The sequence below is a fragment of the Eschrichtius robustus genome, chromosome 3 (genome assembly GCF_028021215.1).
Source record: "Eschrichtius robustus isolate mEscRob2 chromosome 3, mEscRob2.pri, whole genome shotgun sequence".
Taxonomy (NCBI): Eukaryota; Metazoa; Chordata; class Mammalia; order Artiodactyla; family Eschrichtiidae; genus Eschrichtius; species Eschrichtius robustus.
In genome coordinates, this window is record NC_090826.1 from 103,333,281 (window position 1) to 103,356,800 (window position 23,520).

The window sequence follows — 23,520 nt, forward strand, 5'->3', positions numbered from 1 at the left end:
ATTTCAATATAGTTATAAAATGTATGCTAGGCTTCCCTGGTGGTGCAGTGGTTGAGAATCTGCCTGCCAGTGCAGGGGACATAGGTTCGAGCTCTGGTCTGGGAAGATCCCACATGCTGCGGAGCAACTAGGCCCGTGAGCCACAACTACTGAGCCTGCGCGTCTGGAGCCTGTGCTCGGCAACAAGAGAGGCCGCGACAGTGAGAGGCCCGCGCACCACGATGAAGAGTGGCCCCCGCTCGCCACAACTAGAGAAAGCCCTCGCACAGAAACGAAGACCCAACACAGCCAAAAATAAATAAATAAAAAATTAATTAATAAATACAAAAATTTTTTAAAAATGTATGCTAAACATAAGATTTGGGGATTTCAAGCATTTACAGCTGAGACTTAATTTATATTTGTTTCTTTTTATCACATAAACAGTCTTAGAACATTTAAAATGCCTTTTGAGAAAGAGAAAAAATTCCACTTTCATAATTATTTAGTATGTATACATTTTCCAGTATTTGTAATCATGGAATAAATGATTGTATTCTACTAACTATTCGCTTATAAATATTTACCTATATTTCTATGTGGTCCTGTTAGGGACATTACAGCAGAATGGATAGAAGATGGGCCGTATGGTTGGATTTGGCTCCTTGTTAACTAAAGGGTGATCCTGAGTGATTTATTTAGCCTTTTAGTTCCTTTTCTCTTCGATGGGAATACTAAAACCCACCCAAGGTTGTTGTGAGGATTAAAATGTTATAAGAAGATATACACTCATAAATATACCTGCTTTGGCAAAGGAGCACATCAGCCAGGTTTTTTATGTGTGTGCGTGTGCGTGCATGTGTGTGTGTGTGTGTGTGTCTGTTTTCTATGTCACTGTAAAGAAGCAAAAAGGAGAGGCACGTGGTTAAGCTCTCAGGGGGTGGATTCCACTGGTGTTATTTCAGTTCCTTTTAAAAGAAGAGCTCAGAGTCACAAGAAGGAAACTAACCCCAAAGATGAGCCTTACGTGTAAAATCTTAGCCAGCTTCCTTCTGATTTTTGCTGTTTCCACCAAAGGTAAGTTGGTGCGTGGGTCTCCACTGTCACCATTAGAAGCTTCTTTGGCAACCCTGAAGTGAGTGTAAGAATCAGAGAAGTCACAGCCCAGCTTTCCTCGGCAGTGAGCTACCTCAGTAACTTTCTTGCTTTTTGTAGGTGAGGTCTCTGAAAATACTAAAGTCATCTGGGGTCGTCTGGATCATGACATCAACCTGGACATTCCTGGTTTCCAAATGAATGATGGGATAGCAGACACACGATGGGACAAAAACAAAATCAAGATCGCACAATTAAAACAAGACAAGCCACCTTACCAGATAACGGACACGTACGTGATGTTAAAAAATGGAACTCTGAAAATTAAAGCTCTGAAGAGAAATGATAGCGATGTCTACACAGTATCTGTATATGATTCGAATGGAAAAAACATATTGGAGAAAGCATTTGATTTGAAGATTCAAGGTAAGTCTTTGTCCCCTAAATTCCTCCATCTCAGTATGGGTGCTATTTAGCAAGGTGAGGAATAGCATTTATGAGATGTCCTCAGCCCTGACCTTGGCCTTGGGGGAGCCCTAAAGGAAATCGAATGCATCCCTCCTGCCTCGGTGCAGGCTCCAGTCCTGTGAGAGAGATGGAATCCACAGCTAATAGACCCTCAAGTCTACATACGTCAAACTCTCTCTTCAGAGGCTGTGGGGATGCAGGGTTGAGTGAAGGATCTGGATTAAGATCCTGCGTTAATCAAGAGGAGGGGAACAGGTGGGGAGAAGAAAAAGGTGGCCGTTCCAGGTGGATGGTGAAGGGCAAGCTAGGTATGAGACTGGGAAGGGGAGGCGGACTGGAGGACAGTGGGTCTTCCATCCAGAGAGACAATTTCAAGCCAGGATGTCCTGAAGGAGTAATTGTAAGGCAGAAAAGGGCTGGAAATGATGAATTTAAGGATGAACAGCCCTTGTTTCTAATCAGCTCAACATCGGCATGATCAACGGTGGAAGATGATATTTGCTGATATCGGTAGAAAATACACAAGGTGTGGCTTTGTATGTCTATGCGTGTACTGGGAGGGCAGTAGTAGCTATTGAAGATGGAAGCGTGAAGCCTAGCTAGGAAGCTGCTGCTTTAATCCAAGTGAAGTAGGGAGGGGCTGGTCTGTGAGACTCAATTCAGGTTTCGCATTGGAATCAACTGAGGTGCTATTAAAGTTACCAGTGCTAAGTCCCATCCCAGACCAATTTAATCAGAGTTTCTTGGTGCAGGGCCTGGGCATCATAGGTGCTAAACTCCCCAGGGGATTTTAATGAGCAGCCAAAGCTGATAACTAGTGGCTTAGACTAAAGGGTGCCTATAAAATGCCTAAAGAATAATTACACTGGGGGTCATGTGTGGAGAAAGGATGAACAAAGTGCCTTGAGTTCGGGAGAGAGGGAAGAGAAAGTGCAATAGAATGGAAGTGACAATGAAGTCACGAGTCCGGGGTCCCTTGGCTGGGTGTGGATAAAAGTGAGAAGAGGAAGCTGTACTTAGCTTGGAGAGGAAGACAGGAACCCCAGCATGAGCACAAGCCAGAGATTCAGTGAGCAAATAAGCATTTCTGTGCTTCGCACAGGAAACGCTGCCAAAGGAAGGGCCCCCTCCTTCTACCTAGAGTCACCATCCAGCCCTGTTCTTGAGCACTGGGACCTGGTAGCAGCCCCCCTCCAACAGTCACAGACACTGTCAGCCCCTCTGCAAATGACAACTTTCCATACCTAGACCTGCACCAGAACGGAGGGTACATTCCAGAAATGGGGCGAGACAGAATGGAGCCAGCAGGGACCTCTGCTTGTGGGCTCTGGGAACCACAGATGTCATGACTCCTGCCAACATGGGCTTGAGTGTCCTGTTTTGAACTTGAGCTTCACATTCGTGTTTCCTTTAGTACTGCAGTGGTAATAATGGCTACCAGTGAGATGTCACGTGCTTTGCTACGTGATCTTATTTAAGGTTCCCAACAATCCTGAGAGGTAGCTGTTATTATCCCCTTACTATCTATAAGGAGACAGAAGTGGCTTGACAGGAGCAAAGTCAGGATCCAAACCCAAGGCTAGTTTTAGCAAGGATGGAGACATTCCCCCACCCACCACCCCAAACAGCTTTATTGTGGTATAATTCACATACCATAAAATTCACCCATTTAAAATGTATGATTCCATGGCTTGTAATATATTTACAGAGTTGTACAACCATTACCACAATCAATTTTAGAATGCTTTCATGACCTCAAAAATTAACCTTCACTCCTTGGCCAAAAGACACAGATCTTTGCATGACACAACAGCCATCTCATTGTGTTTGTGTGTGTGTGTGAATGTCACACAGCATGTCAATTTGTGGGTCCAGTCACCATTTCCTGCCACATGACCTTGGGCAAATTCTCTGTCTGCTCTGAGTCTGATTTTCATAATAATAACTCTATCGGCTATTCAGTGGGACAAGGCTTCAGGGAGACAACTAAGCATAGGTGCCTTGGGCACCTGGGACACAATACCTGCTTCCTCAGTGCTCGTGCTCTCCCCATCTCTTTGTTCCTCCATGCTTCTCAGTCTCCAACCTTGGTACCCACATCTCCTTAAGGAAGGGGCTGCTGCTGCCAGCTGAGGAACCAGTGGAAGGCCCCTTAAAAGCAGATGCTAGTGGAGAAGGAGTTTGTCCTAGCAACCTGGAATCAAAGAGCCTCATCTGTGAGACATGCCCCGCAGGATCCAACCATGCCTCTTGTATGAAACTATCTTACAGAGAGGATGTATGCAAAGATATAACTTCGACTGGATGGCCATTTCTGGGTGGTTCATATCAGTGAAATACTGGAAAGGATCTTAAAGTCCCCAGCAGATAGGAACTTATTAATTAAATCAAGAATAGATCATTTAGGGCTTCCCTGGTGGTGCAATGGTTGAGAATCTGCCTGCCAATGCAGGGGACACGGGTTCGAGCCCTGGTCTGGGAAGATCCCACATGCCGCGGAGCAACTGGGCCCGTGAGCCACAATTACTGAGCCTGCGCGTCTGGAGCCTGTGCTCTACAACGAGAGAGGCTGCGATAGTAAGAGGCCCGCGCACTGCGATGAAAAGTGGCCCCCGCTTGCCGCAACTAGAGAAAGCCCTCGTACAGAAACGAAGACCCAACACAGCCATAAATAAATAAATAAATAGGTCAGGAGCTCTTAAAAAAAAAAAGAATAGGTCATTTAAAAAGATGATGAAAGTGTATATTTATTGGTGTTCCTAAAATAATTTCATAATAGATCATTAAAGGAAAACAGGCAGACTAAAAAAAAACCTATGATCCAGTTTTAGTTTTTAGAACACTATTCATATGTGGTATGCATGGCATAGAAAACATTTGTCAAAGGGATGCATCGAAACATTAATAATTATTGACTCTGGGTAGTAGAATTGCAAGTGGTTTTTAATCTTCTTGAAACTTTTTTGGTATTTCATCAATTTTTACAGTAATGCGATTTACTCTTATAAATAAAAAAAGAGTATTTCCATTTTGAAAACACAAGCAAACTCCTTGACTCAACCCCTAGCGTATGCACTGACCCTGTCTTGTTGTATGGTGATGTTTTTCCATCCTCTTCATTCTGGGTCACACCGAATCCCTGGATGGGAAAAAAAAAAACCTTAATTTCTGCCTGCCTATATTTTGGGACAGAAATGAAATTTGGTGAGAAATTTCGTGGGGAAGATATTATTGTCTGGGACGGAGGAAATCATAAAAAAAAAAAAAGCTATCCATCTGCATAATGAATGGAAAGATGCTGAGAGAGGAAAGTAGCAAGTCTGAGGAAAGAGAGGGAAGGACGAGAAAAAGGGCAGAAGTTGGTCGCACGGCTCACAAGTGGTGGAGTAGGATTTGGACCCGGCCCAACTGACGCCAAGGCCAGGGCTTTTTCTTTCATGATGCAGCCTTCGAATATTATCATGTCAGAAAAGGAGAGGCAGGGCGTGTATGATTATGATTATAACAACTACCACCAATATTGTCAGTACCTGTCAGTGTGCCAGGGCTTTGTCACGTCATCCCTGCTGTGACAGGTGGGGAATGTCTTTCTTATCCTTCTCTTGTGGATGAGGTCCAGTGAGGTCCAGTGAGGTACAGCAGCTCTGGGAAAGCTGAAGGCGCTCTCTCCCTCCAGAGCTTGAACTGCACACCTGGCCCCCTGCTCCCAGGACCTGCTGCTTCATTTGTGACCAAGGCCCCAGGCTACACATGTACCAGTCCTCCAGGGTCAAGTTCGCAGCTGCTCTTAAAACATTGCCCCCACCCCGCTATCCCTCACAGGCTCCTGAGCGTATGGGGATCAGGATATGGTAAACCTCTTACCCGTACTACTGAACTTGGATTTGGAAGGGTGAGGTCCTCTCCTGATTTGCCATTTATTAGTGGGTGCCCTTGGACTGTCCATTTAACCTCTCAGAGCCTTGGGCACTTCATCTGTAAACAAGAAGAAAAACATCTGCCTCTCTGTTTGTTAGGGTGAAATGATATCATATATATGGAAACATTTTAAGGTATAAAACAGCACATAAGCATGTGATATGATGTATTTTTTACTGATATAATGTATCTATAAATATCAGAAATAAATTTGTTCTGAATGTGCTGTACAAATAAAATGAAATAGAAATGATTTTTGAAAATTGCTAGGGGTCTTTGAAATTTTTTCTGGTCCCAAACTAATTCAATTTCCCCTCTCTAAATAGGTATGTCTTTTACAATCAGTAAATGGCCTAATATGAATTGGATCTTTCTTTTCTTTTCAGAGGTGGTCTCGAAACCTGTAATTTCCTGGAGTTGTACCAACAGAACCCTGATCTGCGAGGTAGCAAAAGGAAGTGACCCTAAATTAAAACTGTTTTTAAATGAGACCCGTATCAAAGAAAGTCATCAGAAGGTCATCACACACAAGTGGAACAGCAAATGGACTGCATCGTTCAACTGCGTGGCAAGTAACAATGTCAGTGCCCAAAAGAGCACGGTGACCATCAGCTGTTCAGGTGCGTGGTGGGCACTGGTCAGACACCCCAAGTTCACTTCACAAACACAGCCTTTGAGGCCCACAGCAGAGGACCGCTCCAGGGCCTGGGGGCTTGGGCTGCGAGGCATCCCTGGCTCAGGATGAGGACTGAAAACATACCTCTTTTCCCCGGAAATCTTCAAGGGAAGTCTTAGAGGAGAGAGGAGGTAGTGCTCTATGGTTGCCCGTCTTGGGAGTCTTCTCAGGGAGCGTGGTATAACCTCAGGCAATGAAAAAGATTCTCTTCTAGGCGAAAGAATTGCCGAGTAGAAGAGATAAAAGGAGCTGTAACGGTGATCTCACACAGACCGCCACTTCCCAGAGAGGCGAGCTGACTTGCCCACGATCCCTCAGCTAGTCAGTGAGCATGATTGTGGCTCTTAGGGCAATAATAGGGAGCAAAAAAGATTCCTTTCTGGAGGGGAGATGGCTGGCACCTCCTATCAGGGGCAGAGGCAGAAGGGCTGTAGAAACCCTGGGAGTTAGAGGCTTGTGGGGAGGAAGAGCTCGAGGCCAGGGAAGACCATGAACACAGGTGGGCAATGCTCTTACTGCCTCAGAGCAGACAGCCCAGCACTAGAAAGTTCTGAAACTTCAAGAGTCTAAGTTCTTTCCTGGACTGCCAGCTTGATGTGACCCCTAGAAGTAATTTTTTTTTTTTTAATAAATGTATTTATTTTAGGCTGTGTTGGGTCTTCGTTGCTGCGTGCGGGCCTTCTCTAGTTGTGGCGAGCGGGGGCTACTCTTTGTTGCAGTGCGCAGGCTTCTCATTGCAGTGGATTCTCTCATTGTGGAGCACAGGCTCTAGGTGCACGGGCTTCAGTAGTTGTGGCACGAGGGCTCAGTAGTTGTGGCTCATGGGCTCTAGAGCGCAGGCTCAGTAGTTGTGGCGCACGGGCCCAGTTGCTCCGCGGCACGTGGGATCTTCCTGGACCAGGGATCAAACCCGTGTCCCCTGCATTGGCAGGTGGGTTCTTAACCACTGTGCCACCAGGGAAGCCCCTAGAAGTAATTTTTGAAAGGTGGTCTGCTCTGGGAGCCAGGGGTCTTGACTTCTAGTTTGGGCCTGTCCAAATATATAGGGATGACCTGGACAGAGTTCTTCCCCGTTCTGGGCTTCAGCCTCCTGGTGCACAAAGAAGATGAGCCCTGTGATCCCCAAGAGTCTACTCATCTGATACTCTGGGATTATCTTTCCACTGCTGTCTAGTCAACCCCCTGACAAGAAACTGAGCACAAAAGATAGTTATTTGGCCAGAGACCCTGAGTTTCTATAGTGAGTATGGCTGGTCAGTGACCCTAGGAAGCAGCCCTGAGCTGGTGTGAAGTCAGAAGTGAGACTTTTTAATATACATTTTGAATTAGTTATCAGTTGCTGCGTAACAAACAATCCCATATTTAGTGGCTTAAAACACAAGCAGTTATTATCTCACAGTTTCTGTGGGACATGAATCTGGGAGTGACTTAACTGGATGTTTCTGGCTCAGAGTCTTTCATGAAGCTATAATCAAGACACAGGCAGGGGCTGCAGTCATGTCAGTCAGGTGCAAGCACTACTGGGGGAGCATCCATGTCCAAGTTCACTCACGGGGGCGGCATTGGGCTGCCTCACAATACGGCAGCTACTTCCCTCAGAGCAGCCTAAGAAAGAGCAACAACAAGCGGCCAAGACAAAAGCTGTGGCCTTTTTGTACTTGATCTCAGGAGTGATAGATGTCCCATCACTGCTGCGGTATTCTATTCATTAGGAGCCTCTCAGTAAGTCCAGCCCACATTGAATCAGAAGGGGTCTCACATCAGTGGGAATACTAGGAGGCAGGGCTCAACGGGGACCATCCTAGAGTCTGCCAGTCACACGCTCAGACCAGCGTCGCTTCACCTCCTATGAAGTCTATGTCTGCCCACCAGCCGTCCCTCCGTGCCCCCCATCACTAAGGCAGAGCGAGTGAAGTCGCCCCTCCTCGACTTCACAAGCTCTTATCCCCTTTTAGGAGGCTCTTAATTAGAGTTGCCAGATTTAGCAAATAAAAGGAGACAGTATAAATGTGTTCCAAGTGTTGCGTGGGACATACTTATACTAAAAGCTATTCGTTGCTTATTTCAAATTTAACTGGGCATCCGGTGTTTTATCTGGCAACCTAGATCCCACCAGTATCAAAATGTGTGTGCGTGAGGGATGGAGCGAGGGAAGAAGGGCTCTGGGGGAAGCTGAGGTTTGAAGACTGGAGCATTCCTGTCCCTTACTCTGTGGTACAGAGTGGGAGCCAGTCTGGGAAAGGGCCACTGGAGAGATGGGAGGAATACCTAGGGGGAGACTGGGGAGGAAAGGGCTGCTCTTGAAGACCGTAAAATGGATCTGGATGTTTCGTCCTAAGAGGCCAAGGCAGAGAGGAGCAATGATAAGATTAACCACTTGGCTCAGAAAAGAATGAGCATGTACTTAAAACCAAAACAGTAGGAGGAAGGAGCAGGTTTGGACACACAAGAAGGACTCCACCACATAAACTCGCAGGCACATTATCTCCAAGAGGGAGTGCAGGAAGGAGCGTGGCTGGATTTAGTGACTGCGAGGACATAGCTTTGAATGACAGAGCCACAGCTGCCTCTGAGACAGGCTGGAACATTCCCCGCAGAAAGCACCCAGAGGCTGTGCTGGACAAATCTGTGAACAGACTGTGTAAGGCGCTCCTACATTCCCAAGCGTGCCCAGATAGGGGCGTGCTTGCCCTGCCTGAGGACTCTGAGAAGACAAGCTAGTGGCTTCATGGTTTAGCCCCTGCTCCCCAACTGGTCCTAGGCCCACGCCCCCCCGCCACCCCCGACCCAGGTCAGACCCTGGGAAGTCCTTGGCTCAGCCCAAGGTGGACTCCAATAGCCCTGGCCCTTCCTCCAAGCAGGCAGAGCCTAAAAGACCCACCTAACTTTCCCGGTCCAGCTTCACAGCAGGTTAGGATTATGCTTGCTTTCCTAACGGAAGCCCCTTCATCCACAGAGCATAGAGAGGCTGTGTAATGGGCAGGCAAACAATGGGTCAGAGAGAGACTTAGGAAAGAAAGCAAGGATTAACAAACCACCGCAGTCTGAAAACCTGTTTAGTTTAGTTTCTGAGCCTCTGGCTTACTCCTGGGGCCCATCCTGGGCTTCATGTACAATAGTATCTTCCCAGGAATGTTTGGCTAGAGAAGGGTTTCCTTGTTTTCCAAGGTTTCCTTGGTTTCCTGAGCTCCATTTGTTCTCCAGATGTACGAGTCCCCTGACCCCTGGCCCCAGCTGCTGCCTCTGTGACTGCTGTTGGCTCACAAAAGGGCAGATGGCCCAGCATTCCTCCCGGGAAATAGCTCCCAGAAGCACCGGTGCACAGAACTGTAGTCAGAGCAGACCCTCATCTTTGTGTGTAGTTTTACAGTTTACAAAGCACTTTCACATCCATTATCTGATTGACTTCCAGCAGCCGCCTGTGATGTAAGTTCCTTAGCTCCATTTTTTAAAGAGAGGAACAGGCTCAGAGAGGTGGAGTAACTTGCCAAAGGTCACACAGCTCTTGCCTAGAAGAGCCTGCACTCAAACCCATTTCTCTTAACACAGTCGTTGTTATCCTCATTGCATGACAGCAGCTGAAGGTCTGTGAGCTGAAGATCAAGTCCACTGCTGCTGCTAACTTGTTGTGTGTTTGAGTTTCTCTCACAGGCCAGGGAAAGTCTGGGACGGGGTGCTGCCTCTGAGGTCAGAGAACTGGGTTGGACACGTGAAACATGTATCCTGTCTTTAGAAACTTTCTGGCCAAGAGGGTGAGAAAAAATCATGACGTGGGAGGGCAGCCAGAGATGAAGCTGGAAAAACAGTGCAGAAACGTGGAGATGAGGGGCTGCTTAAAGGAACCACTCAGGAATGGATACGGTGTGGCCTCAGGCAACTCATCCTCCCTCTCTGGGCCTTGTCTGTGAAACTAGAGGTTACCCTAGATCTTCTCTAAACTCTTTCTCAGATCTAAACTTCTGTGACATTCTCCTTGATAGGGGACAGTGCTTGGTACATGAAGAATCAGGCATTTGTGGTTCAGGAGAGCAGTTCTCCAAGGAGCGTTCTGAGAGGGCTTATCCTGGACCCTGCACCCGCTCAGGTATTGACCCAGTTCACCAGCCTCCATGAGCTTGTCTTCCCTGAGGCTGAAAAGTCCCACCAAGCTCTTTTATCTGAAAGATAGGAGGCAGGAGTCCTCAAGTCCTTGGCCAGAGCAACGAAATGGCCCCTCTTCCCAGGACCCTCCCATCCATCCCACGTCTGTTCCTCTTGCAGAGAAAGGTCTGGATATCTATCTCATCATTGGCATTTGTGGAGGAGGCACCGTCTTCCTGGTCTTCATGGCGCTACTCGTTTTCTACATTAGCAAGAGGAAAAAACAGAGGAGAAAGAGAAATGGTAAGCTCCCTCTCTTCTGTCCCACCGCAGGTCTGGGTGAAATCCCCGTGGAAACAACTCATGGGTCTGGCACTTAGAGTCTGGAAAGAAGATAATGGAGGTGGGTAGTTTCAGAATGTCAGGGCTGTAACCGGCAGTTACAGTTTGTTCCGTTTTGTGGTTAGCTTGATTTTTGAAAAACAAATTCTCAGGGGTAACAATGTGGGAGCTTTGAGAAGCTCCATCCAGGCCGGCCTCATTGGAATCCACCACCTGAGGCTGACTGGGTATAAAGCTGTGTGGACATATGTTGAATGAGCCACATATATCTATGTGGGTAGAAAGATAAGCTTCGAAACACCGTTTCTATGAACAAACATCTTGTCTTCTCCTGAGGGTGTGGCCAAGGTGGGTTCAAGACCGAGCTCCTAGGAACACAGGTAACATTTCAGGACATCACAGGGACTCCCAGGAACACACTTGTTCTAAAACTGGATGTTTATATCCCCTTTCCCATTCACTGTTCCAAGGGGAGGGGTTAGGGCTGTGAGCGTTTCTTCCTTGAATCAGGCCTGTCTGACAACTCACCTAGAATGAGAAAGTTATGCTCATAAGTGAGGAGATGGCTCAAGGAGCGTCCAGGCCACTCCAAGCAGTGTGGGTGAATTACAGCAGAACTGGGTGAAAGGCAGATCTAACGGAGAGACGCATCCAGAGGCAGGTAGGGACTAATGTCCTCTCTGACTACTCAGAGCTTATTACAAGGGCTCTAGCCCTTCCGTGCTCTAGGGCATGATCCCTGGGATGACTCAGAGGCAGGGCTGGGGTCTGAGTGCCCTCTCTGCTCCCTGGAGACCCAGGCACAAAACCATCTAAAGCCCTGGGCTCTAAAGCCCTAGGCTCTCCCTCTATCTTTCTGGTGGGCATTTCTGTCTCCCCTACCCGCCCCCCCCAAGGCCTGGAATCTCTAGAGGGTAGAGGTGGCTTCTGCTTCCTCATCGTATCCCCCAGAGCAGCTAGCATGACATCTTGTACACAGGAGGGACACTCAATAATAAATCGTTACATTGATCTTGATTGTATCTTGCCAAGAAAACTCTTCAGAGGTTTTATTGTTGCAGATGAGGAGCTGGAGATAAGAGGGAAGAGAGTGACCCCTGAGGAAAGGGGCTTGAAGCCCCACCAAATTCCAGGCTCAACTCCTCAAAATCCAACCATGTCCCAAACTCCTCCAATACCTGGTCATCGTTCCCAAGCACCCGCTCGTCGTCCCAGGCCTCCTGGCCCCCGTGTCCAGCACCAGCAGAAGAAGAGGCCTCCTCCAACCCTGGGCAAACAAGTTCACCAGCAAAAAGGCCCTCCCCTCCCCAAGCCTCGAGTTCAAACGAAACCTCCCTGTGAGGCTGAAGAAAACTCATAACTGTCTCCTGACGCAGCTGTCCTCTTCCTCTAACTAAAAGAGATTAAAAACCGTCCTTTCCCATAAAAGGCACTGTGGAATTTCTCCACTCCAGGTGTGCACACCCACATTTCCATCAAGTGTGCTCTACAAGCAGACCATGATCACCTCCCCAGCCCAGGAGCCACAGCCATGTCTGTACCTTCCAACTCAGCCATGTGGTCTGACGTCTGGAGTCTCTGGCCTCCTCACAGAGCTCCACCTCACCAGGAAGGGAAAAACAATAAAGGTGCACACATTAGGATGATGGGTGATCGAGCGCAGAATCCTAGAGCTCTCCTACCCTCCCTCTCAGAGCACGTGCAGGTGTCAGATGTCAAGCAGTCGCTGTGGCCATGTCTCGCTGCAAGCAGCTTCCTGCTTGAGAGACCCTTGGTTTTCTTAGGTGGACACTTGCTCACTGTATCGGGAGTACAAGTGAAACAAAAGCCTTGACTTGTCCCCAGCATCTACTCGTTGTAGAAAGGAGTCCAGCATCCAGCTGCTGAATGAGAAAGAGGCTAGTGGGTGGGGTGTGACAGCAGGACCAAATTTGGCCATCCCAATTCAACTGGGCCACCTTAATCCCCACCAGCACAACCAGAATCCACTCTCCAGGTCTCAGATGCAAAGCTGGACCCACAGCCTATTGGTAGATTTATACAATGAATTGAAATCTCTGTGCACAAACTTCAACAAGAGACACCAGAAAACATAATCTCATTTTGGGTTTCACTTCCTTGACTCTTCAGACATGGTCACCATGATCTGTAGAACCATCCTTGAAAAGAGGGAAATCCATGAATACTGAAGGTGCCATGAGCCTACCAGACGACATGTAAAAGGGCAGGCTAAGAGACAACTTGGCTGAAGCAAATCCCAAGTCTTAAGGGACCATTATTAAAAGTTCAGGCCCCACCCCCAGCTAGCAGTCATGCTAGCTGTACTTTGAGGGAAGTGGGAGAGAAAAGAACAGTTTACAGTTAAGGTTCTAAAACAATAGGTGGTGAGAAGCCACCTGCTTTGAAATGTTGGTACCATGTTGTTTGTGGTCCCATCCGCCCACCTTCTCCCAGCTTCTTAGACTTGCTAAACCTTGTCAGGCTCTGGCAGGAAGCTCTGAGGTTTAAACCACAAAGTCTATGTACATTCAGGACTTCCTGTGAGAGCTCACGGAGGGTTGAACTGCTCTTTTCTCTGAACCTGAGCGTCCATTGTTTTAGCACCCAGAGTTAATTATTAAGAATAATGATGAATGGAAGCCCATAGCTTCCTGAAATTCAAACATGAAATCCAGTCAAGTAACAGTCATCACAAGATCAACCTAGGAAGAGAAATGAAGGTCTTAGCACTGCCCCCTTTCTCCTTCCTCATTGCAGTCCTGAGCTATTACATCGGCCATCCTGCCAGAATGGCTCCTATCCCATTCCCTTCCTGAAGCCCTCCCTGGCCTTGCCAGCCCGCGCTGTGCCTTTCTCCTGAAATCTTGTGGCATTATATACCATACAGAACATGTATTGCCTCTAACTATTCAATCCTTCATCATTTATTCATTCAACAAACATTTATTGAACTTCTACTACATACCAGGCTCTGCGCTAGGTACTAGGAGCACAGAGGTGTACATGGCATCTTTGCTTTCAAGACGCTCACTGTCTAGTTGGGGGAGGGGTAGACTAATTACAGGATAAATGTAACCGTGTGATAAGTATAGGTCAGAGGCCAATACAGGAGCCCAGAGGAAGGACTTGGAATCTGGATTGAGTGGTGGGACTGGGGTGACACAGAAGGCTTCCTGGAGGAGGTGGCATTTGAACTGAGTTGTAATAGATTAGTAGAACTGGTGAAGCAGAGGTGCAGAATTACCCATGTAAAGGGAGCAGCAAGGGCAAGCTCATGCCGACTACCTGTTTATATAAATGTGTTATTCCTTTTTCAACTACTGTTTCATCAATTTGAAGATACCATTGATGTTTTTTTAATTTATTTATTTATTTATTTATTTATTTTTGGCTGTGTTGGGTCTTCGTTTCTGCACGAGGGCTTTCTCTAGTTGGGGCAAGTGGGGGCCACTCTTCATGGCGGTGCGCGGGCCTCTCACTATCGCGGCCTCTCTTGTTGCGGAGCACAGGCTCCAGACGCGCAGGCTCAGTAGTTGTGGCCCATGGGCCTAGTTGCTCCGTGGCATGTGGGATCCTCCCAGACCAGGGCTTGAACCCGTGTCCCCTGCATTGGCAGGCAGACTCTCAACCACTGCGCCACCAGGGAATCCCCCGATACCATTGATTTTTAACTGGCACCATTATTTACATACCATAAGAAAGAAAAAACACTCTCAATCGCACTGTAACAAATGCTAAGATACAATCAATTTTAGGCCCAACCCCATTCCTGAGGTGTCAAAATGTGAAAAAAAAAGTGCATTTTAGAAGCAATGAAATGCATGGTTAATAAGCCTCTTGAGGATGTTGACCATTTCTCAGCATTGCCCGTACCACTTTACTGAAAATTTCACTGGCCAGTTGACTCAATGGGTGAGTACAGTCTTGATAAAAGGAGGGGAAGTGAACATCCGTGGCATCTACACACGGAAGATACACTCCCCGGCTTGCTGGAATCTCCACCGTGAGACGGAAAACACAGGCCTCACTCAAGACTTGTGCTGCAGTCACCCCTGCTGAGGTTGTGTGATCTCCCACTGAGCCTGTCCCACAGTGTGGACTCTCTGAGAAGTGGTCAGGCCAGCTGCAGAATAGCTTGCTGAGCTTGTGAGAAAAAAAAAAAAAATTGATGATTCAGTAGCTTAGGTTGGGGCCCGAGGCTCTGTTATTTTTAACGATAACAATTCTGAGGGGTTTTCAAGTGGGGAACCACAGGTCTGGTGGTCCAATACGGGTCCTCCAATTATTAATCTTCAGTGACTTGTCAAACCTGAGGACTTTATAGATAATACAGCATTGTAAGAAAAACAGTGACAGTCCAGTTAAAAAATCCTCTGCGGGTAATGTCCACTACGATGAATTCATCCTGGTTGGAAGATATATTTAGGTAATTTGAGACACTGGAACACCCTAGAGTGTCCCATGAAGATGGAAAATTCCGGTCTTTTTGATATCCTCCCTGCTCTCCCTAAAAGCAGTCTGATCCTAGCAACTGGGTCAGCCTAGCTCCAAGGGGACCTTGGCTGCAGACTAGCAATTTCATCTCAGTCTTCCTTCTGCAGTCTCTAGGGTGAGCTCGCCTGGGCTGGCTGGGCTGCAGCCACACAGTTCCTCAAGCTCACCCATGTGTTCCCCACCGCAGGACCATTGCACGTGCTGACCCCGCTGCCCACACTCCTCACCTGGCTCTTCACCTGTCCACACTCTTCTTTCAGGACTCAGACTGAGGGTCATGAAAGAGGCCCTTCCTGACCCCTGAACTCTGCTGTGACATGAACCTTGTGAGACCATCTCATCTCTGTGTCTCATTCTGTGGTCCTCTAGTTCAAAGGAGGACGAGGCCCACAGGTACTGCAGCCAGAAGGTTCTGACTCTCTCTCACTGGCTTTGAAAGCTTGAATAATTTACTCAGCCTCTTTGAACCTTGGTTAATCCTCACTTTAACCCTGTGAGGTGTTATCCCCATCTGTAAAATGGGGATAACACCTCACAGGGTTAAAGTGAGGATTAACTAGAAATAATGTCTGTAAATGTAACTGGGATGCCCTGGTGTACAGCAGAAATCTGACAACTCTGAGCTTTCTTTCTGGCTTGATACCTGAGAATGAATACCCTGGATAGCAGATACAAATGGTCCAGTATCAGAAAGAGATACAACCCATTTTAAATTAATAAATAAGCACTCTGTAAGGTGACTTAGTGTGCTGTGAGTTTGAGTCACCTGAGTTAGTTTCCTAACATCTGGCCACATGGGACAAATTGATAAAATCCAAAGCCAGATATATTAAAAGCAAAGAACAGACCTGTGAGGCAGCCCCACAAAGCCTGGATTGGGCCACCAGCCTGCTGACAGCTCCCAGGCCCCATAAGCAGGGCCACCCTGATGACACATTTGGACATCACTCCACAAGATGGAGGTTGAAAACCACAGGAAGGTGGTTTATTCACAGCAATACAGAGCAGGGGAAGGGGTGGCAGGGGAAGTTCGGGTCTTTCTGATAGCCTGCCTCTGATAGGGTGTGAGATCTACCCACTGGTCAGGGCCGGCATCGGGAAGGTGCTTACAGCAGATGTTGGGAGGGACAATCAATTTCATGGATTTTAGCAAACAGTCAAGCAGTCCCGGAGGTCCCACATGAACTGGTGCCGCAGAGCCCAGCCACATGGACTGGGGAAGCAAAACCTGGATTGCAGGGAGCCGTCTTCAGGGAGAGAACAGGGCAGGGGTAACAGTAAAGCAGGGGAGTTTCTAGTTAAGGGTAGCAGCTTAACTCATGCGTCAGCCTTTACTCCCTTCTGAAACCCAACAAAAATAACATTAAACTTAACAACAATAAAAGACACAAACTACAAGGACGAAGAGAACAGAGGGAAAAAAAAAACAAAAAACAGTAGCACAATTAAAAACAGAGGGATTAAATACAAGTTCTCTACTGAATGTTGAGACTGAGCTCTTACCCCACCCAGCTTGCAGAAATCAGGCAGAGTATTCATGATATTTTCAGGCAGGATGTTGGGAAAGATTTATCAGCTAAAGAAAAATCTCACCTAAAAAGACCTAATGACACTGACAACCAAGGTTTCCCAGTAAAACCACCCAGCTAGTCGTTAAACCCCTCCTGCTCACAGAGGTTTTGGTCTTTACTCTTCCTCCATCTCCAAATACGGTCACATTGGGGATTAGGGCTGCAACATATAAATTTTGGTGGAAATAATTTAGTCCATAACAGTGTTGAAGTGCTAGTGTTCCTAAGGGCAAGAAGGCTCTATGTGTCCTATGGAAAAAACCCATGTGTCAGGTTAGCTTCATTGAAGCATGAGTTATAGTACTGTTGGCCGTGAGTTCAATGTTAATGCATCAGCAATGTATACTAAATTAGGTGTCTTTAAACAGAAACACACATAAAATAAGGTTCAAGGTTCTGTATTGATCAGTTGATAAAAATGTGTGACCAGAGGCTTCCAGGAACCTAACCCTGTATTCCCCCTGGGAGCATAGTTCAGTATTTGCTAAGTCAGTGTTCGTGGTGGCTTTAGAGAACATAACCACTATGCATAATGAGAACTGACTGTATACGCGTTTGTTTTTTCTTCTGGCACTGCCTTCAGATTAGCTGCCCTCACTCTCTCTGCCACCGCCAAGCTGCTGGGACTCTTGCCCAGGATTGCTGTGGTGATGAGGCAGCCCAGACAGGGAGGAGAGAGCAGGGGTGGTTTAAAAGCTCTCCGCTCACCTACCCTCTTCTGCCCCAGGCTGTGGACATCCATCCCCTCAGGTCCCCTTGCTCACACTCCCACTCACCAAGAGCCTTCGGTCTTCTCAGAGGGTCCTCAGTTTTGTTTTGTTTTGTTTTGTTTTATAATTCTTTATTTTATTTATTTATTTTTGGCTGTGTTGGGTCTTCATTTCTGTGCGAGGGCTTTCTCTAGTTGTGGCAGGCAGGGGCCACTCTTCATCGCGGTGCGCGGGCCTCTCACTATCGCGGCCTCTCTTGTTGCGGAGCACAGGCTCCAGACGCGCAGGCTCAGTAGTTGTGGCTCACGGGCCCAGCTGCTCCGCGGCATGTGGGATCTTCCGGGACCAGGGCTCGAACCCGTGTCCCCTGCATTGGCAGGCAGATTCTCAACCACTGCGCCACCAGGGAAGCCCCCATGGGTCCTCAGTTTTATGTTAGTTTTTCATATCCATGCTTTTTTTCCCTCCAGTAGTTCTGTAGTTTGCCAAGAGTTAATTTTGGAGGAAGGGACCAGCAGCACAAGCTGGTTCATTGGCTTGTCAGAAATTCGATCAGGGAGGATATTAGTAATGCGATGTAAGAACAACCAAGTGGAAATATCAAATGTGAAAAATATAGTAGTGGAAGCAAAAGACATAAGAGCTGGGATAAGTAGCAAGATAGATACAGTGAAAGAATGAATTAAGGAGCTGTAAAATAATCCTGAAGACTTATTCCAGAAGGCAGGGGAAAATATAAAGAGATTTTAAAAAGTAAAAGAAATACTAAGAGATATGAGGGATAAAAATACCAACATTCAGATAACAGGGATCTCACAGAAGAAAAAATAAAAAAAAAACATAGGGAAGAAAATGAAGGCTATGATGCGGAGCCAAACAGAAGAGATAGGAACCCCCAAATTAGACACATTACTATGAATTAAAATCACTGACGACTAAGAAAATTCTGAAATGTTTTCAGAGAGAGAAAGAAGCTCACATCCAAAAAAACAGGCATCAGATTTACATTATACTTCTCAGTAGCAACACTGGATGCAAGAAGATTAAAAAGCAATACTATTTTTAAAGTGTTGTACATAGAATTTTATATTCACCCAAATTGACATTGAAATGTGAGGACATAATAGAAAGTATTCTGGATATTTTCTGACATACAAAACCTCAGAAACTATGCTATACGTAGACTCATTTTGAAAAACCCTTGGAAGAAATATTCAAAAAAGAGGAAAATGAATCCAAGAGACGCTGAGGAGAAATGTAGAGTTAGGATGATCAAATAACCTAGCAAAACTGTTGTGTAAAAAAAAAAAAAATGTGAAGGTTACAGAAAAAAAGCAAAGGGAAAACTATATTCATAAGAATCCAGAACTAAAATTTGATCTAGGCTATATCAGTTTCGTGTGTATGTGTGTGTGTGGTTTTCGTTGTGTGTATTATGTGTGGGACAGGGGAAGCAGAGTCTAAATAGGTGAGACAACCTGTTAAACTACCTGCCTTGTCAGGGAGAGGAAATAGATATTGATACATTTAATAAGTCAGGAAGAAGAAATAATCAAATATGTATCTTAAGGTAAGGGCAACCACTATAAGAACAAAAATTAAATATGTTCTTTTAAACCAGCAGAAGAAAATCACATCTACTCAGTGAAGAGTAAGAAGGTTAAAACAGAAAAATATATATATATATCAGTAATGGAAACTACAAAATAAGATGGCAGAAACAAGTCCTAATATAGAGTGGTTATGATAAATGTATATAGATTAAGTCACAAATCAAAAGGCAGAGCATCTCAAATTGGACATTTTGAAAGATCCAACAATATATTGTTTACAGAGGACACATTTACAAGAAAGGAATATAGAAAGGCTGAAAATAAAAAGATATCAAGCAAAAAAGATGAGACAGCAGTCTTAATACCTGACAAAAGAAAATTCCAGGGACAAGGGAGGAAATCATATGTTGGTAGAAACAATAATAGAGCAAACACATATGCACCTGAGAATATTACCTCAAAAAATATAAACTGACAACTGATAGAGCTTGATAAGAAAGAGCCAAATTAATAATCTTAGTTGGAAGTTGTAACATTAAAAAATTATATAGGGGAAGACTGAGCCTTCAGAAATGAATAGGTTAAACAGAGAAAAAAATAAGCCATGATGTAGAAGATCTGAATATTTCAATCAATAAAGCTCAATTTATCTATATCCAATAGGGTACATATTCTTTTTGAGTACACATAAAAGAGTTTAAAAAATTAATCACATACTAGGCCACAAAGGAAATTACAAGAAAGTCTAAAGAATGACTACTATTCAGATTACCTTTTTCAATTATAATGAATTAAATTGGAAAATTTTTTAAAAAATGATAGTGAAAAGAGTGCTTCACTGGTGGCGCAGTGGTTAAGAATCTGCCTGCCAATGCAGGGGACACGGGTTTGAGCCCTGGTCTGGGAAGAGCCCACATGCCATGGAGCAACTAAGCCCGTGAGCCACAACTACTGAGCCCATGTGCCACAACTACTGAAGCCTGTGTGCCTAGAGCCCGTGCTCTGCAACCAGAGAAGCCACCACAATGAGAAGCACACACACCGCAACAAAGAGTAGCCCCCGCTCGCCGCAGCTATAGAAAGCCCACGCGCAGCAACAAAGACCCAATGCAGGCAAGAATAAATAAATAAATAAATAAATAAATAACTTTATTTAAAAAATTAGTGAAAAGAAATCTACGTCAGATTACTAGAAAACATTACTTTTCTGGAAATACATTATTTCTAGAAAAATAGAAAACACATAATTAAGTAATTCTTGGGTTAATAATAAAATCACCAAAGAAGTAAATATATAAAACCAAATGATAATGAAAGTACTACATGTTAAAATTTGAAGACTACATCTACAGCAGTACGTATTGAGAAACAAATATGTAGTTTTAAATATATTTATCAAGATATAAGACAGGTTGAAAACAAGCAAAGGATAATATTCAGGAAGGTGGGAAAAGAATAAGCAAAGAAACAGAAAGAAAAGAATAATAATAAAGGTGGAACAGATATCAATGAAATCGCAAATCACAACAACAAAACTAGAGAGTATTAATAAAATCATAAACTAGTGTTTTAGAAAGACTAATAAGATAGACCTGTGGTGAGACTACTTAAGGAAAAAGAGAGAGGTTGAAGATTCAAATAAGAAAAAAATTACAGAATGTAAATGAGGGGATAACTACAGATGCAGCAGAAATTTAAAAATTCATAGAAGAGCATTATGAATAACTAGCTATACACTAATATATTTTTAACACTAAGGAAATTTGCTATATTTCTTGAAAAATTTAAAAAGCAAAATTGGCACAAGAAGAGGCACAAAACAGGAATAAACTATGAGGTGTTAAAGAAAGTGATATATTATCAGAGATCTACCTTTTAAAATATCTCCAGTGCATTTTACAGGTGACTTTTATGAAATGTCCATGGAGCACTAATTTCTATCTTATACAAGTAATTTCAGAAAATAGAGAAAGAGTGAAAACTGCCCAGTTCAATTTATGAGGTTAAAATAATCCTGATTCTAAAACTGAATAAGAACAATGTAAAAAGGTAAGTATGAGTTCATTTCACTTATGAATGTAGATTTTTTAAATCCTAGATAAAATATTAACAAACAAAGCCAACATTATATTTTTAAAAATACATCATGATCAAGTAGTGTTCATCCAACAAATTCAGGGAAATATCAACATAAAAATAATCTATCAATAAAATTACAAAATAGCTGAAAGGAGAAAAATCATGACTATATTAGTGTACAAACAAACAACATTTGATTAAAAGTCTTAGCCTACTAAGAATAAAATATCCAGCCATGGTTGCTAATTGGTCCCCTTCTAATGATAACAGTTGACCTGGATAGCATGGTTGCCAAGGTAAAGACTACATTTCCCATCCACCCTCGGCTACTAGATGTGGCCAAGTATTTAGGCTCTAGTCAAAGGGCAGCGTTCTGAGCCATCTGGCAGTGGGGAGTCAAATCAAGAATTCATAAAACATTTGACCTGACAAATCTATCCCTGGGTGTATATATCTTAGAGAAATACCTGTACAAGCCCCTTATATCTGTTCTTACAAAGAATTATAGGTAATCTAGAAGGTGACCAAGAGAATGGATAAGCATATTTTGGTGCTTGTGTGGAATTTTATGCAATTAGAAACAACAAGTTGAATGAGTACACAGCAACAAGGAGACATCTTAAAAACAGTACTGCTAACGAATTATTTTTGCCAGGGGGAGCAATTATAAAGAGATAGATGAGAGAGTTCTTCATGGTGATGGAACAGTTCAGTATTTACAGATTCATTACATAGATCTGTACATGGGACCCAAATGCATAGAGCCACACACACATATATACATACATACACTCAGAGTTCATGTGAAAACCAGATAAAATCTGTGATTTAGTCAACAGGATTGTACCAATATCTATTTCCTGGTTTTGATATTGTAACACTGTTATATAAGATGTCACCATTGAAGAAATCTGGGTGAAGAATTTATTGGACTCTAGATACTGTTTTTGCAATTTCCTATGAATCTATAATTATTTTACCATTAAAAAAAAAAACTAGAAGGAAACTTGGGTGGGTAAGTCTGTTGACTATTCCAGAACAATGAGACATTTTTGCAGATAATTACAAGACTAAAGGAGAAATAAAGGCAGGCTAGCAAGAACCTTCCATACAAATACTATGCAAACGGGGTCTGGAAGCAACTGCAGAATTAAGGGCAAAGATGTCAGGATGTCATTAGATCTTTGCTCTTCTGCTGTAATTTCACTTCCTGACCAAGACTATTACGATATACTTGTGTGGCAGGAGGTTGTTATTTAGCTCATAGGTATGAGACTGTGGAGAACTTGGTGCTCAGGCATGAACGCTCTGCTCTATTACAGTAGTGAATAAATCCTAATCTTAAAAAAAAGTTGTAAAATACCAGTGCTGCTTAAGAGCCATCTTATTTCCATGTCGTCTAAAAAAAAAGGCCCAACTTTTTTTAACTTTTCATTTTATATTGGAGTATAGTTGATTAACAATGTTGTGTTAGTTTCAGGTGCACAGCAGAGTGATTCAGTTATACATATACATGTATTTTTTCCAAATTCAAAAAAGGCCCAACTCTTTACTGCCACTTTTTGAAGCACTTCCCAACTTGACTTCCGCCTGCCTCTCAAGCATCTCCTCACATCTACCCCCCATCACTAAGTTCTAGGTGTATGAACTTTATTCGGTTCTTTAAATATACTTAAACTCTCACTTCTAGGCCTTTGCATATGCCAGCCCTGCCGCCATATTTGGCAAACTCCTATCTGTCCTTCAGGTTCCAGATTAAATATCATTCTTCTTACCTAAGACCCCAACCACGTTCCCTAACAGACTAGAGTACAAGGCCCCTGTCCCAAATCCCTCACAGCACCATGACCATCCCCTTCCACAACCTTCCTAACATTTTAGAGCAGTCACTTGCTTAATGCTGCCTTTTGTGCTGGGCCATGTGTCCTGGGTCTGTCTTGTTTGCCTTGGAGTCACCCGTACTTAATATGGTGCCTGAAACATAGTAGGTGCTCAATAAATATTTTTAAACAAATTCACTGATTTAATCATTAAAATATGTTTGCACGGGTGTGACTGGTTCAGGAGCCAGAGGACCACCTCAGGAACCACAGCCCCGACCAGAAGTACGGCGTAATCAATGTGTAGCTTTTTTCCCACGACAGGAACAGGATGGACCTGGTCAGGACTCATCTGAGAACTGGGACAGGGTTGTGTCTACAGATGAGGAGACGACCAGGACCATCTGTGAGAAGTGGGCAGGTGGCAGCCAGGGAAGAGCCCAGGGACCCGAGGCAGGTTCTCCACTCACGCTCCCTGGCCCCAGATGGAATGAGCTTAAGAGAATAGGGAAGCAATTTCCAGAAAACGAAAGCACCTGTGTGGATATTTTTGTCTTTTTCACCTTCACAATCACCAGACTGAAAATTGACCCTCAGAAGACTTTGGGAGAAGGCAGGTGGTCTGAAGAGGTGGGTTTCGTGCCAGAGGAGAGCTCACAGAGACTCTAGCTGCTTCCTTTTGCTCCTGCCTCAAGGTCAGGCCATTGAGGTTGACTTTATAAGATGCTCTTGGGG

The 23,520-nt window shown here is 44.6% G+C and overlaps 1 protein-coding gene across 1 annotated transcript; it reads left to right on the forward strand.

Annotated features, from left to right (window-relative positions):
- Positions 1–983: 983 nt before the first annotated feature.
- On the forward strand, positions 984–11,955 carry CD2 (CD2 molecule). Its single transcript, XM_068538153.1, has 5 exons — positions 984–1,056; positions 1,195–1,500; positions 5,847–6,080; positions 10,397–10,519; positions 11,620–11,955. The coding sequence occupies exons 1-5, from the start codon at positions 996–998 to the stop codon at positions 11,916–11,918; spliced, it is 1,023 nt and encodes a 340-aa protein (XP_068394254.1). The 5' UTR covers positions 984–995; the 3' UTR covers positions 11,919–11,955.
- Positions 11,956–23,520: the final 11,565 nt, after the last annotated feature.

What these genes read in the sequence shown, in the direction of transcription:
- CD2 (XM_068538153.1), top strand. Translation starts at nt 996, where the DNA reads ATGAGCCTTACGTGTAAAATCTTAGCCAGCTTCCTTCTGATTTTTGCT. An exon ending in TTTTGCTGTTTCCACCAAAG is followed by an intron (nt 1,057 to 1,194) that starts GTAAGTTGGTGC and finishes TGCTTTTTGTAG; the next exon opens with GTGAGGTCTCTGAAAATACT. An exon ending in GGTGACCATCAGCTGTTCAG is followed by an intron (nt 6,081 to 10,396) that starts GTGCGTGGTGGG and finishes TTCCTCTTGCAG; the next exon opens with AGAAAGGTCTGGATATCTAT.